At 35.6% G+C, this 15,113-nt stretch overlaps 1 protein-coding gene across 2 annotated transcripts; it reads left to right on the top strand.

Annotated features, from left to right (window-relative positions):
* The first annotated feature begins 643 nt into the window (after positions 1-643).
* Positions 644-13,209, top strand: LOC133810862 (uncharacterized). Of its 2 annotated transcripts, none has more exons than XM_062246088.1 (25): positions 644-792; positions 984-1,139; positions 1,697-1,806; positions 2,786-2,951; positions 3,044-3,144; positions 3,270-3,342; positions 3,432-3,567; positions 4,272-4,432; positions 4,849-4,973; positions 5,093-5,192; positions 5,926-6,022; positions 6,311-6,362; positions 6,492-6,593; positions 6,678-6,824; positions 6,918-7,080; positions 7,183-7,413; positions 7,491-7,642; positions 8,087-8,215; positions 8,309-8,426; positions 8,555-8,750; positions 8,947-9,058; positions 9,153-9,307; positions 10,183-11,593; positions 11,685-11,879; positions 12,409-13,209. In XM_062246088.1, exons 2-25 carry the CDS (start codon positions 1,007-1,009, stop codon positions 12,877-12,879), a joined length of 4,836 nt encoding a protein of 1,611 aa, XP_062102072.1. In that variant the 5' UTR covers positions 644-792; positions 984-1,006; the 3' UTR covers positions 12,880-13,209. The 2 variants fall into 2 exon arrangements, with proteins under 2 accessions (XP_062102072.1, XP_062102071.1); XM_062246087.1 differs by having other exon boundaries at positions 6,308-6,362.
* Positions 13,210-15,113: the final 1,904 nt, after the last annotated feature.

Genomic DNA, 15,113 nt, shown 5'->3' with positions numbered 1-15,113 from the left:
TAGTTAATTTAGGAGTTATATTCAGTTGTTTTGATGTATATTTTTAGTTTAGTTTTGACACATTTTAAAATGCAATCATAACTTTTTCGAGGTTGCATTTTATATATATATATATGTTAGTTTATTTTGAGTCGATGCAATGTGTTGATGTTTAGTTAATTTGGAGTTGTTGTGGGGTTGATGTCTCGTTGATTTTGGATTGATGTAGTGTATTCATATCGAGTTAATTTGCAGTTATTGTGGGGTTGGTGTCTCGTTGATTTTGGATTAATGCAATGTATTCATGTCGAGTTGATTTGCAGTTGTTGTGAGATTGATATCTCATTGATTTTAAGTTGCTTTTTGACACTATATTTTTGTAAATAAAAAACTTTGAAAATAGTATTTTTAAAAAATTATGTTAGGAAAATTAAAAAAAAAATAAAGGTCGTAAAAATGTAAAAAAATATATATAAAAAATATGTATTTATGAAATTATCCCTTAAAAAAACACTCATTAGCTTGTTTGTAAAGCCCAGCAAACTTTTGATAATGGACCATCCTTAAGCCCAATATTAGACCCAGCAAACTTCGAAAAGGCCCAATGCCGGGCTCAGTAAACTTTTGACAGAAGGTATTGTTAGGCCCAATAAAAACTGGGCCCAATATTTGAGTTCTTCATTTCATTGCAATTCTGAGTTTTCTTTCGAGTTTCTGTTTTCCTTTCTCGCTGTCTCTAATTCTTTCATCACAATTCTTCTTCTTTTCGATTCTCCATTGAAATGAGCTTCGGGTTGACCTCATAATCTTCAGGTAATACTTTCAATTCTCTACAATTTTGCATATCTCAAGTAAGATCTGCTTCTCCCTCCTTTTTACTATCACTTTTTTGCTCGATCTAACCATTTCCATGGCAATTCTGATCCATGTTCGGTCTAAAATCTATGTAAATGCAAATATTGCGTATCATTCTCCGATTCAGGTTGTAATTTTTTCTCGTATAGGTTGGTGAGATCTTAAAGGAGTTATGGAGTGGACGACAGTGCAACATCTGGATCTACGCCATGTGGGGCGTGGTCTTAAACCATTGCAGCCTCACGCCGCCACGTTTCACCCCCATCAAGCTCTGGTTGCCGTCGCTATTGGGAGCTACCTCATTGGTTGGACTTTCTCCACATAACTTCAACATTTAGTCTGAATTTCTCTCCGAAAGTTTGTGGATCAGTAGTTTCGAGTTAAATTAGAGACATTGAATGAATTCTTACTGTATTTTTGTACATTTCGTTGATAGTTTCATTAAAATTCTTTTTATAGACAATACTTTCAGACAATAGGTTGTGTGTTCGGACCATATCAGCTTGTGAAAAGATTCTTCGCCCTTTCAAATTGTTTAAATCTTACATATATTAAATAGCCGTCGATGTATAGTAGACCAAAAATACATTGTGTAGAATCTATTATGGTTGGATTATGTCCAAGATTTCGGGCTGTGTTATCATTGGCACAACACGAGTAAGAAATGATAGCGAAACAAAGATGTGATGGAGAATCGTGGTCCTAGCACTTTGTTGCCAGTAGTTGTATCTGTCTTATAGGCTATAGCTCAAGCGTGTGTTGTGACTGTTTTATAAGAAAATATACGTGCAGCTACTTCTTCTTCCTTTTTCATTTGTGAATCTTACCATAGTTTTTCCCTTTTCTTATGATTTGTGCACAGAATTTGATGCGATCACAGGAAGCAAGTTGTCTTCTATCAACATAGGCTCACCTGTCGTCCGTATGTCGTACAGTCCTACAAGTGGACATGCTGTAGTTGCCATACTCGAGGTGGGTCCCTGTATGCACTTCTTCTCTTTAGTCGTTTCAATTTCTGAAGTTTACATTTGTTGGAGACCAGATGCTGGGTGTGTTTTATTCTCATACTAATACATCAAAATATATGTTACTGTAATTACTTATAGTTTTGGCATTGAAGATTGCACATGAAATTTAATTTTGCTACGTGTGCAAGATTCAATTGTTGTAGATGATATGCTTTCAGTAGCTTATGAGTTATGAATTTGCATCTCTCTTTGGGAAAGTGTGCTTAAATGAAGTGCACTACACCTTTACTTTTCTTGGTAAACAATAGGTCCATGTGATGGATTATGACAAGTGCTTTGGGAGATAGATGGAATAAACAAAAATTCTTGTACTCTGAAGAAAGTGGTATGAAGTTATATAAAGAGTTGAAGAAGGCTATGGAAGCCACTGAGTTATTTCATAGGCTACTTGCTAAACCTGATATGCATTCTAAATTTTTCCCTAGAGGGGTAGCTCAAATAGTTAGGCATGTGGTTTGCTCCCACAAGGTCTAATGTTTGAATCCTTCCTGGGTAACTACATAGCAATTGTTATAGTCTCCTGCTTCCCAAATATTATAGGATTAGGCAGGAAGTCTAGTTTAAAAAAATTTGCACTTTAAAAACGAAATTTCAAGGATAGGCTTAGAGCTTGGCAGGTCCTAATTACATGGAATTCTTCAATTGATCTCAAAATTTTTGTTGCTTCCTTTTTGGTCTAGAAGATTAACAAATTAACATGAGTAACATCTCTATCATTTGGTCAGTATATTTCTTTGTTTTCCTGTTTATTCAGTTAGTTTCTTCTGCTTGATCTTTCATTGCTTGGAATTTCACCATTTTGGTAAATATGGTTAGAATTTCTGCTTATTTTATTTTGGATGTTTCCAAATGGTTTTCCTATTTGTTATGGATATTTTCCTTATACATTAAACATTAAGTTATTTATTTTTTATCTTTCATAGGATTGTACCATTCGATCATGTGATTTTGATACTGAGCAAACCTGCGTCCTGCATTCACCAGAAAAGAGAATGGAACAGATATCTTCGGATTCAGAAGTCCATCTTGCTTTGACTCCTCTCCAACCTGTGGTTTTCTTTGGATTCCATCGAAGGATGAGTGTGACAGGTTTTATATGTTTGTTAACCTCATTTTTTATATGAATATTGGTGCTTAAATCTAATTGTTATTCTTATAATTAACTATTTATGTCAATGAAGTTGTGGGAACTGTTGAAGGGGGTAAGGCTCCTACAAAAATAAAGACAGACTTAAAGAAGCCTATTGTCAATCTTGCTTGCCATCCTCGCCTCCCTGCTCTGGTATTGCAGTTTGGTTGATATTAACTTTCTTTTTTTTTTTGGTTGAAGAAATGTGTTATGTAATATCTCAGATGAAGGAAACTTCATTCTTCAACTTTTATTAAATATTTTCCTCCTTTCTTCAGTATGTGGCTTATGCAGATGGTTTGATTCGAGCATACAATATTCATACCTATGCTGTTCATTACACATTACAGCGTAAGATGACAGAGGCATTGCATCTTTCTTGTTGAAAGTTGAATAAATTAGCCATTTTTTAGTGATATTTAAGTCCTTTTTTCTTTCAGTTGACAACACCATAAAGCTTATTGGTGCTGGTGCATTTGCTTTTCACCCAACATTGGAATGGATATTTGTTGGCGATCGACGAGGTACACTTCTTGCATGGGATGTGTCAACTGAGAGACCCAGCATGATCGGAATGTAAGTTGATCTGTTAGCAAGACTAGAAAGCACGTAATTCTTGTAGAGACTGAGATGCAAAAGTTAAAGAAAGGAAAAACTTTTCAAGCCCACTCTTGTAAACACACAAATATAAGATATATAGAAGGGGAAAACTATTTAGGAACGTGATCCTAATTGAATTAAGGCATTAATCTTTGGTGCGTGATTTATGCATTGAAGTTGAACATTTTGATAATTTTGTAATTTTTGGTTTCGAACTTGCATGTCCACAATAGATTAAACTACTAAAATGAAAATTATGAAATTAAGAAAATTTAACTTGCCTTAACTTTTTCTTGCAACGGCTAGCTGCCTGAAAATGATTCTATTTATACATAGAACTCAATAAAGGCATCAGAGCTTCATTGTACATTGTGTCTCTGGCTGATCAAAAAGCCTTTTGTTTCCAAATCTGCTGCTGGCAAATGATGCATGTGCTCATCTTTGATGTTCTCTTTTACGGAAAACTTGGTCATTTTTTTCTAGGTTTTGGCATTGATAAGCTAGATGTCTTGGTAAGGTAGTGAGGGTAATTCTATGATCATTGCTCTATAACTTTTCTTTGGAAACTAAAACTGATATTCTTGGTGTTGTCTTCTGTGTTTTTAAAATTTATTTTTATGCTTTCAATATCTTCTAGTTAATAAGGTTCTAAATTCTAATTATTGTAAATTGCAAATCAGTACACAAGTAGGTTCTCAACCAATTTCATCAGTTGCTTGGCTTCCAATGTTGCGGATACTTGTAACTGTATCCAAGGATGGAAATCTTCAAGCATGGAAGACACGGGTCGTAGTTAATCCTAATAGACCTCCTATTGCAGCAAATTTTTTTGAGGCAGCTGGTTAGTGATTTATTATATTTTCTTCTTTTATATGCTTTTTTTTTTCCTTTTTCAGAATAATACTTGATGTTGGGAGTTGTTTCACTTTTAAAAATCACTTTGTTTTGTTTTCTGTATTCATATCTTGTTATTGAGAGATAGTGTGTACACATAAGTTATGCTTTTAACTTGTACACGTAATTTAGTTTAAGGACAATGCAGCTGTTGCATGGTTAGTCTCGTCACAAATATAAAAGTAGTATGCCTATATTATTGTATATTATGATATACTTTGTACCAATACCACAACTTGCGGTGATTTGACATCCAGCGTAGCTGAATACTCATATGTGCACAATATTTGGTTGTTTATATTGCATGATGACATTTCCTATTATTTAGTATCTACTGACTTGTAACATGAAATGGTTGTGCAGCTATTGAATCAATTGATATCCCCTGCATCCTTTCTCAACAGGGTGGAGAAGCAGTTTATCCCTTGCCGCGAATAAAATCTATTGAAGTTCACCCCAAATTAAATTTAGCAGCACTGCTGTTTGTAGTTAAGTACAAGTGCTTGCATAGTTAATAAATGAAAAGTTGGAGTGCAAACTTTTGCCTTTAATTGCTAGTACGTTATTATTGTTATGTATGCTTATCACTTTATTATTTTGGTGGCAGAATATGACAGGTGGAGACAATGTGAAAAATAGGGCTGCATACACCAGGGAAGGGAGAAAACAACTATTTGCAGTTTTACAAAGTGCAAGAGGATCATCAGGTGATAATTAATCACCAATTTGTTTCTATTTTTTTTTTTTAAAAATAGTACCACATTGAAACAATATGAGAAGCACAATAGCCTTATATGATTGGATTACTCCATTTAGCACTAATTAGTTTTAAGTTGGTACAACAATCTTTCTCTAGAAGGCTTATCACTTTCAATTTATAAACAATATACATATATATATATATATATTTCAAATGCAACATACATACACAATGTTTCTTCTCACTCAAAGGAAAGGGTAAAGAGTTTCAAAACATTTCTTACCCTAACTGTTTAGATAAGCAGTTGTATTTGTTGCCATACGTTTGGATTGTGGATACAGAGTTCATAATAATTCTGAGTCTCCTCAACTACCCGACTCTATGGTTGATTATAAATTATCTTTCTCTATCTCCCCCCTCTCTTTGTATGATTTCTTTGTTAATAACAACTTGTGGATTTGTTTCATATCTCTGACCCTCTTTCTCCCCTCTCCTTTTCGTTCTCGAGAGCAGCTTTTTATACTTTATCAGTCACATTTTTCCTATATGTTGAGTTCTTCCACATCTTCTGTCATTCTTTTCCTGATAGATGTTTAGATTGTAGTTTTTGCCAAATCCTATAGGCTTGTATTGTTGTATCTTGAAACCTTCATATATATAGATATAGTGTGTGTGTATGTGTTTTTCTCCACTGCTGTCTTGCTGGTGGTCCAGAGGCTGATGGTATAAATGTTTTGCAGCTTCTGTGTTAAAAGAAAAACTTTCGTCCTTGGGTTCATCTGGAATCTTAGCTGACCATCAACTTCAGGCACAATTACAAGAGCATCATCTGAAAGGGTGAGCTTACTGGCTTATGCATTATCTCGGTCATAAGATTTTCTTTCTTGTAACGATAGTTTGATATTCTAGCAACAAGATATTTCTTTTTTAAATCTGTGGATTCTCTTATATGTCCCAAAAAGCTTATGGAATTATTACAAATTCACACACACAGACAAGCATGAATAACTTGGATATTTCAATTCTTTGCTGCATTCTTGTATGCTGTGCTCTTCCAAAATTGCTGATTTGCAAAGGGCTATCAGCAATCATTTCATTAATGACGTCTTTTATCTTTTTCAGCAGACGCAGTCAACTTAGCATATCAGATATTGCAAGGAAGGCTTTTCTGTATAGTGTATGTTGCTTCCCGTTCCCTCTTTCCCACGCTCTTACTTTAAAGTTTTAAATGTTCTCTGTGATCGAACCAATAAAATTTCATGAGTTAATTTTAAAATTATTAATAACTTTTGCCATATTTCTACAGCATTTCATGGAAGGTCATGCTAAAAGTGCTCCAATTTCTCGGCTGCCACTCATCACCATGTTGGATGTTAAACATCATCTTAAGGACATTCCAGTTTGTCAGGTAGGGTCATTATGATCATATTGTTGTATTACTGTTTCATTTGCTATCATTGACTTGTGAATAACACATTTGTGTTTCTTGCAGCCGTTTCACTTGGAGCTTAATTTCTTCAATAAAGAAAACCGGGTTCTCCATTATCCTGTTAGGGCATTTTACGTGGATGGTGCAAGCCTAATGGCATATAATCTATGCTCAGGGGCAGATAGTATCTACAAGAAACTTTATACCTCGGTATAATAGAAACTAAAATTTTACTCTAATTCAATTAGTGACTTGAGTTTGGGTTGTAACATCTTTTCATTTTTCCATCTTTGTATTTTCCAGATTCCTGGAAATGTGGAATACCATCCAAAATACATGTTCTACAGTAAAAAGCAACATATTTTCCTTGTTGTTTATGAGTTTAGTGGTTCTGCAAATGAAGTGGTGGTTTATCGAGAAAATACCGAGTCTCAGACAGCAAGCAGTAAATGCACTACAGTGAAAGGTCTGCTTAACTACGTCATGTCTTAATTTTCTCTTCTGCCAAATTATTTTAGTCAAGAGAGGTAACTGATTCATCCCTGATTTATGTCTTTGAGTTTTGCAGGTCGAGATGCAGCATTTATTGGTCCCAATGAAAATCAATTTGCAATTCTTGATGAAGATAAGACCGGACTGGCTTTATACATAGTGCAAGGAAAGACTTCTCAGGAAGGTAGTGAAAAAATTGGAGCCCTTAAAGAGAACCAACCTGTGGACGCTGATGTTGGCTCTATTAAAGGTCCAATGCAGTTTATATTTGAAGATGATGTTGATCGCATCTTTTCTACTCCGCTAGGTCAGCAAATAATTTTTTTTCCTCAGAATTTTTGATATTATATATAATGTTTGCTGATCAGTCTTGTGTGATTGTAGAGTCATCGTTGATATTTGCTTCTCATGGGAATCAGATTGGGTTGGCAAAGCTGGTTCAAGGATATCAATCAGGTGCTGATGGTCATTATATACCGACAAAAGGTGAAGGGAAAAAATCAATAAAGTTGAAATTAAATGAGACTGTACTTCAGGTAATTATTTAGCTCAGAGGCAAAATTAAAATTTTGTTTTATCATTTTTTATTTTTAGCAGTGCTCTTCCCAAAAGCTTCTTATTGTTGCTTCTTTAGAACAAACTTTCTCAGCATGTCGCAAATTGTGTCTCAATTGATAACGCAGTTTGAGAATGATGGTTAGGATAAATCTATGACGTTTCTATTCATTGATATTTGTCTGTTGTTACTAGAAAGAATACTGTTTCTTTTTTGGCAGTGTCACTGTACGAACATGGTATTGCATAGCCAGTTTTACACCTCTCTGTTTTCATTAAAGTTGACAGTGTTACTGCCATTATGTGTTTTTAGTGTTAAATGATATGGTTCTCATCTGACAAAGACATTCTGAATGTATTTATGAGATTTTTTTGTTGGCTCTAGGTCTTTCTATTCAAAATCTGTTTTTCATTCACTTCAACAGGTTCAGTGGCAAGAAACTGTTCGAGGTTATGTTGCAGGTATATTAACCACAACAAGAGTGCTACTGGTCTCAACGGACCTTGATATTCTGGCTAGTAGTTCAACAAAATATGATATGGGACTACCTTCAATATCCTTAAACTAGATCTTTAATTGTTTTTTTCCCTTTCATTATACTAGCGAATTTTAAACTTGTTTTGTTTAGTACTTAACCAAGGTGCACTTTAGATCCCTTCTGTGGGTGGGTCCTGCACTTCTATTTTCTACTGCCACTGCAATTAGTGTGCTTGGCTGGGATGGGAAAGTGAGGACTATTCTCTCCATAAGTATGCCTCATGCAGGTAGCCTTCTGAGGCCTGGGTTCTATTACTTTTTGATCCTTTGAATAACTTTGAGATCTCTTTGGGTAAATGTCTTATTTTTCCTTCGTTGCGCCACCATTACTGACTCCCCAAGTGAAATTGTACAGTTTTGGTTGGTGCGCTCAATGATCGTCTGTTGCTTGCTAACCCAACTGAAATAAATCCTAGACAAAAGAAGGGAGTTGAGATTAAGAGTTGTCTAGTTGGGCTACTTGAACCTCTTCTTATCGGATTTGCTACTATGCAAGAACGATTTGAGCAGAAGCTTGACCTTTCAGAAATACTGTACCAAATTACTTCAAGGTTTTCTTCTAACTGACCTATGCATGTGCCTGTTGTTTGCGGATGATCATATTTTTCATGCCTTCTATTGTTGGATGTTTTTCTAATTTTTAGGATCTTGCGCCTATTTTAACTTTTATACCTTAATAAATATGGAATTATACATGAAAGATAATTGCATAATTAACATCTGAACTCATGTTAATTCTGAATGAAGGTTTGACAGCCTGCGTATTACCCCGAAGTCTCTTGATATTTTGGCTAGAGGCCCTCCTGTCTGTGGAGATCTTGCTGTGTCTTTATCCCAAGCAGGACCACAGTTCACGCAAGTGAGTAACTGGTTACATGGATTTTTTTTTATTTCAACTAAGTCTTGTACTTATTTCAATTTTGATTATTTAATGTGTTGCAATATGAACTTAGGTGTCACGGGGAGTGTACGCTATTAGAGCTCTCCGCTTTTCTACTGCTCTATCTGTTTTAAAAGACGAGTTTCTTCGATCTAGAGATTATCCAAGATGCCCCCCAACTTCTCATTTGTTTCATCGTTTTCGTCAATTGGGCTATGCTTGTATCAAGTAAGTAGATAAGAAGTTGAATTCATTCTTATTTTCTGATGCTTCGTGAATTCTTAGAAAGAAATATCTAATTCTAATGATGAGTTCTACAAACTAGTTCTCTGCTCTTTTCCTCCATTACTAATTGCTAGCATTGTACTCTGACATGCTCGTGTTTACTAAGGCTTCTTATTTGACTATATGCTCTTATGGTAGGTACTTCCATGTTTATAATGCACTTAGTTATGATATGAGATTGGTTTTTTCTCTGGAGATTTAAGTAAAACTGGCGACAAGTTTAGAGACTTGTTGAGACAACTGAGCATATCAATTACCCTTAGCAAGGGATATGCATATGAATAGGACAAAGGGTTAAAAAAGAAAAGGTCAACTGCTAGTTCAGCTTTGCTATTTAAGTGAGATTTCTGATGTTATGCGAAGACAAAAGTTAAAGGTTAATCTTTAGCTATCATCTTTATTAGTTGATTGTTAACTCACCCAACTAGAGAGCACTAATTTTGCCATAATTACTAATTAGGGTCTGACTTTCAAGTCAGCTAGTTAAAACCTAGGATGCTAGTTGTCTATGCTTGGGTTTGACGAGTATTCACTATGTAGTTTTTTAAATCTCGATTTTTCTTCCTTTCCAAAAATGGAAAAATTGATAGTTTTTCTTTGATGAAGCTTATATTGAACCTACAGAATGTTTTAAATTTGTTTTATGGATATATATATATATATTATATTATTGTAGAATTATATATTTAATGACAACATACTTGTCCCCAGATTATATAGGGTTTTTTTTAATATGAGCATTTTACTTTGATGTGTCTCTCATTGATGTTTCTTTGTTACTTTTAATTTTGTTAATTGACAAAATGCTTGAATTGCAGGTTTGCTCAGTTTGACAGTGCAAAAGAAACTTTTGAAGTTATTGGAGATTATGAAAGTATGCTTGATCTCTTCATATGCCACCTAAACCCCAGTGCAATGCGTCGTCTTGCTCAAAAATTGGAAGAAGATGGTACTGAGTCGGAATTGAGGCGATACTGTGAAAGGATATTAAGAGTTCGCTCTACTGGGTGGACACAAGGCATTTTTGCCAACTTTGCTGCCGAAAGTATGGTTCCTAAAGGACCTGAATGGGGTGGTGGAAACTGGGAAATTAAAACCCCTACCAACTTGAAGGCTATACCTCAGTGGGAGTTGGCTGCTGAAGTAATGCCATACATGAAGACAGATGATGGTACTATTCCATCCATAATTTCTGATCACATTGGTGTTTACTTGGGTTCAATTAAAGGAAGAGGCAACATTGTAGAAGTAAGGGAAGATAGCCTGGTCAGAGTTCTTGCTCCTCCTGCAGCTTTAGATAAGCCAAGTGGTCTTCCATTGGCTTCCGATATATCTAACAAGGCCAAAGTTGCTGATGGTGATTCCAAGGGCAATTTGCTGATGGGTCTAGAAACACTTAACAAACAGTTTACTGGTTCCACAGCTTCAGACGAACAGGCTAAAGCTGAAGAAGAATTTAAGAAATCTATGTATGGTGCTGCTGATGGTAGCAGCAGTGATGAGGAAGGAGCGTCAAAAACTAAAAAGTTACACATTAGAATACGTGATAAGCCAATTGCTTCTACTACAGTGGATGTGAATAAGATCAAAGAAGCCACAAAGCAGTTAGGGTTGGGTCTACCCATAAGCAGGACAAAATCATTAGCTAGTGGCTCGCAGGACCTTGGCCAGATGTTCAATGCAGCAAACAATGCACCAGTATCTGCACCAATAGTTTCTACTCCTGTTGATCCATTTGGTACAATCTCTTTGACACAACCTGCAACAGTATCACAGCCTACTCCTGCACTAATGGGTTCTGGAGTTGCCACTGGTCCTATTCCAGAGGACTTTTTCCAGAATACAATACCATCCCTACAGGTTGCAGCCTCACTGCCTCCTCCAGGGACTTATCTTTCAAAAATGGACCAAGCTGCTCAAGGGGTTGAAAACAAAAATTTAACATCTAATCAGATTCATGCATCTCAAGCTGATATTGGTCTTCCTGACGGTGGTGTTCCCCCTCAAACCACTCAACAACCTGTTGTTGCAATGGATTCTTTTGGACTTCCTGATGGCGGTGTCCCACCACAATCCTCAGGCCAGGCTCCTGGCTTGCCACAACCTCTAGCCCCGGCAACTCAGGTCCCACTTTCCACACAGCCTCTCGATCTTAGTATCCTTGGAGTTGATGCTGGAAAGCCTCCAGCACGTCCAACTTCTCCACCATCTTCTGTGCGTCCTGGACAGGTAAGACAGGTATCTGCATATATCAGTTATTTTGACAAGTTCCAGATGTGGATATCATAAAACCTTTCCACCATAAATTTCCTTATAACAGGTTCCCCGTGGTGCTGCTGCTCCTGTGTGTTTCAAGATTGGAATTGCCCACCTAGAACAGAATCAACTTTCCGATGCATTATCATGTTTTGATGAAGCTTTTCTCGCTCTGGCAAAAGATCAGTCCCGTGGAGCTGATATTAAAGCCCAAGCAACCATTTGTGCTCAGTACAAACTGGCAGTTAATCTGCTACAGGTACAGTCATATCAAATGAAGTTTACGTGATGAGTCATCTTTAGAATTACAAGGAAAAACCTCAGTTAGTACTCAGGACATCTTCCTCGTGATGTTGTCTTGTGCTGTAAGCATCACTTGGTAAATAATAACAGTATTAAGGACTATTGCACCATTAGAAGGGTGGATCTTGGGTTAGACTCTGGTATCTGAAATGATTTTTTAAGTTAGTGGCCAGTTTTGGGTCCATTTCAGTTCCCTCTTTCAACCTTCCTAGTTGGCCCACCAAATATTTTAGTAGGGGGATGATTGGTGGGAAATGGTTCCTTTGTTAGGTGTCTGACCATAAAATGCCAAATTATGCTTTTCTTTTTTGTAATGAGCCTCTCAGAGCTTCTGTTATTTGAAAAGATTGTGTCTAATGTCCTCATCTTATCTTGGGGTCACCAGTCATGATAGTGAAATAATTTGGGATGGATATTCTAAACTCTTCCCATATAAGTTGGGATGAATAATATATTTTAAACTCTTTTGTTGGATTCTGCTACAGGAAATCGGTCGGCTACAGAAAGTTAAAGGTGCTAGTGCAATCAGTGCAAAAGATGAGATGGCAAGACTTTCGCGTCATCTAGGTTCGTTGCCTCTTCTAGCGAAACATCGGATAAACTGCATCCGAACTGCCATCAAACGGAACATGGAAGTGCAAAATTATGCTTATTCCAAGCAGATGCTTGAACTCCTATTTTCTAAAGCACCTCCAAGCAAGCAAGATGAGCTAAGGAGCTTAATTGACATGTGTGTTCAGAGGGGTTTGTCCAACAAGTCTATTGATCCATTGGAAGATCCCTCTCAGTTTTGCTATGCCACCCTTAGTCGTTTGTCAACTATTGGATACGACGTCTGTGATCTCTGCGGGGCCAAGTTTTCTGCTCTCTCGGCACCTGGATGCATTATTTGTGGCATGGGAAGCATTAAAAGGTCTGATGCACTAGCAGGGCCAGTTCCTTCACCATTTGGGTGAAGTTTATATAAGACAGTAGTTTGTGCCTTTTATATACCCTTCTTCGAGTAGCAGGCCCTTGGATCTCATACGAAGTTGCACTTCAAAATGCCCTTTTGATTTTGAGGGTGTTAGAACATAGAAGTTATAACAAAGGGGGAGAAAATAGCAGCGTGGCGTTAGTGTAATTTGCTGTGTTGAGCTTGTTTGTATCCTTTATGGGGTTATTTTAGATCCACGCTGTGTATTGTTTCATATTGATTTTTTTTTTATCACTATTAAATCATTCGTATTTACAATTTTGTAAAGTAATCATTCTCTGTAATATCATTATTCATTTTTTTTCCCTTTTTTCAAATGTCTTGACATGGGTTCAACACAAGTCTTGAAAATGTGAGTCACCTTTGTTTTCCAAAAATTGGCTTTTGTCATTAATAAATATTTATTATATGTTGCTGAAGCCACTAACTTGTTTAAAATTCTCATATTTTGTAAACTCCATGAACAAGAATGAAAACTGTAGGGGGGCATTATGGTAATCACGTAAGTTTTGGAGCATTAGATGTTGGGGAAGCAAAACAGATCCCAGTTTGACATTTAATAAAGAGTATATGCTCAAAAATTACGCACCAAAATATCAAACTGCAGTGACATTGTTTTTTAAAATAGTAAGTCTCGATATAGATTTGATTGGATAAATAAAACTGCCATGTCAGTTAGTATAATATTTTAGTCCATAATTTTGGTGTCCATATCATTACTCTATAATAAATCTTTTGCAATTTCTTACCAATATAAATTTCGTTACTTAGCAATTTTGGTGTATATTGAATGGAATAGAGCCAAGGATCATCAAATGTAGCTTACATTTATTTGTCACCCACCAATTTTTTTTCCCTATAAACATCAAACGGCTTTTTGTAATTTATTATTATTATTATTATTATTATTAGGGCTGTTAAAAAACTTTTGTAATCTGACTAATCTGATCATTTTAACCAAAAAAATTTAAAGAAGAAAAAAATGCCCGAACAACTATTTCCAAATTTACCATTTATTATACTAGACGTGCTGAAAATTAGTGTTAATCTGCTAAATGTAACCCAATCTAATTTTTTTTATCATACATATTATAAAAATATATATAATTTTGAATTTTTGATACCTTTTGCGTTGAATTTGAAAGACTAGTTAAAATTTTATAATTTAGATTAAAAACTATGGAAGTCTGGCCAATTTTAGAATTTAGATTAAAAACAATGGAAGTCTGGCAGGTTGTAGTGGCCAGAAATAGGCTTTGTCTCATACAAGAAAAATTATAATAGATGACCCACTTTTTCCTTTTTGTTTTATGTCCAGCTTTTAGATGTAGTAAGTATATGATATTTTAAAATATGCCATCCACTTTGGAATTGAAGGCGAAAGTAACTAAGAGAATTGCAACGACTCAATCCTAAACAACTACAAGGTATGGCGACCACCTTGATATTCTCCGTTGGAGGTTTTTGCATCAAGGTTGGAGACTCGTTCTTCATCCTTCGGCTTCCTGTTACAAGTTTATGTATGTTTTTACCTATTTTAGTCTTATCTTTCTTTTATCTTTGTATTGGTGTGGATTGTTTTTTGTGAGGATTACCCTATAGGCCTTCCTTCCATCTGTTTTGATATTTGTCCACCACCTGTTCTTTGCAGGCTAGTCTGTTAGCAGGTTGTTCTAGATTTTTTTTTTCAATTCTATTTCCTGTATTAGTTGGATTTGCTTTCGTTCTGTGCTGTCGAGGGCCCCTAGTTAGGAGGTTACCATGTCTTTGTATTTCAATTTAGTAGATTAATATATTTGTGCTCACTTCAGCAAAACAAAAAGATGACATTTTAAAAATAAGTATACTAAAAAGGCAAACAATAGATAAAAAATGAATATGTCGACCAAACAAGCAAGTTTACTAAAAAAATACTAGTCAAATAAACAAACAAGGAGATCTACCAAAGACGAACACAGAAATACTAAAAATTGATAATTTTGCAAAATAGACAAAGGATATTAGAGAAAGAATCAAAAGGGAGGTTAGGTTTTCATTATGTCAAAAGAGATAAAAATAAGAGTACAAGAGCAAAAAAATATATAGCCAAAATAATGAGAGGCTAAAAGACTAAACTACCCTTACATAATAATAAAACTTATATTATTAACATCCCCCTCAAACTCACGATGCATTTGCGGGAAGCATCGAGAGTTTGCTAACTAAGAAACGAAA

Source organism: Humulus lupulus, chromosome 1 (genome assembly GCF_963169125.1).
Source record: "Humulus lupulus chromosome 1, drHumLupu1.1, whole genome shotgun sequence".
NCBI lineage: Eukaryota > Viridiplantae > Streptophyta > Magnoliopsida > Rosales > Cannabaceae > Humulus > Humulus lupulus.
Note: the sequence above shows the minus strand (reverse complement) of the source record. Positions and strands in the feature narration are given on the sequence as shown.

Coding starts and splice junctions, on each gene's coding strand:
- LOC133810862 (XM_062246087.1), top strand. CDS start 1,007: ATGGAGTGGACGACAGTGCAACATCTGGATCTACGCCATGTGGGGCGT. Junction 8,216..8,308: donor ATGATATGGGACTACCTTCA/ATATCCTTAAAC, acceptor ACCAAGGTGCAC/TTTAGATCCCTTCTGTGGGT. Junction 11,880..12,408: donor TGGCAGTTAATCTGCTACAG/GTACAGTCATAT, acceptor ATTCTGCTACAG/GAAATCGGTCGGCTACAGAA.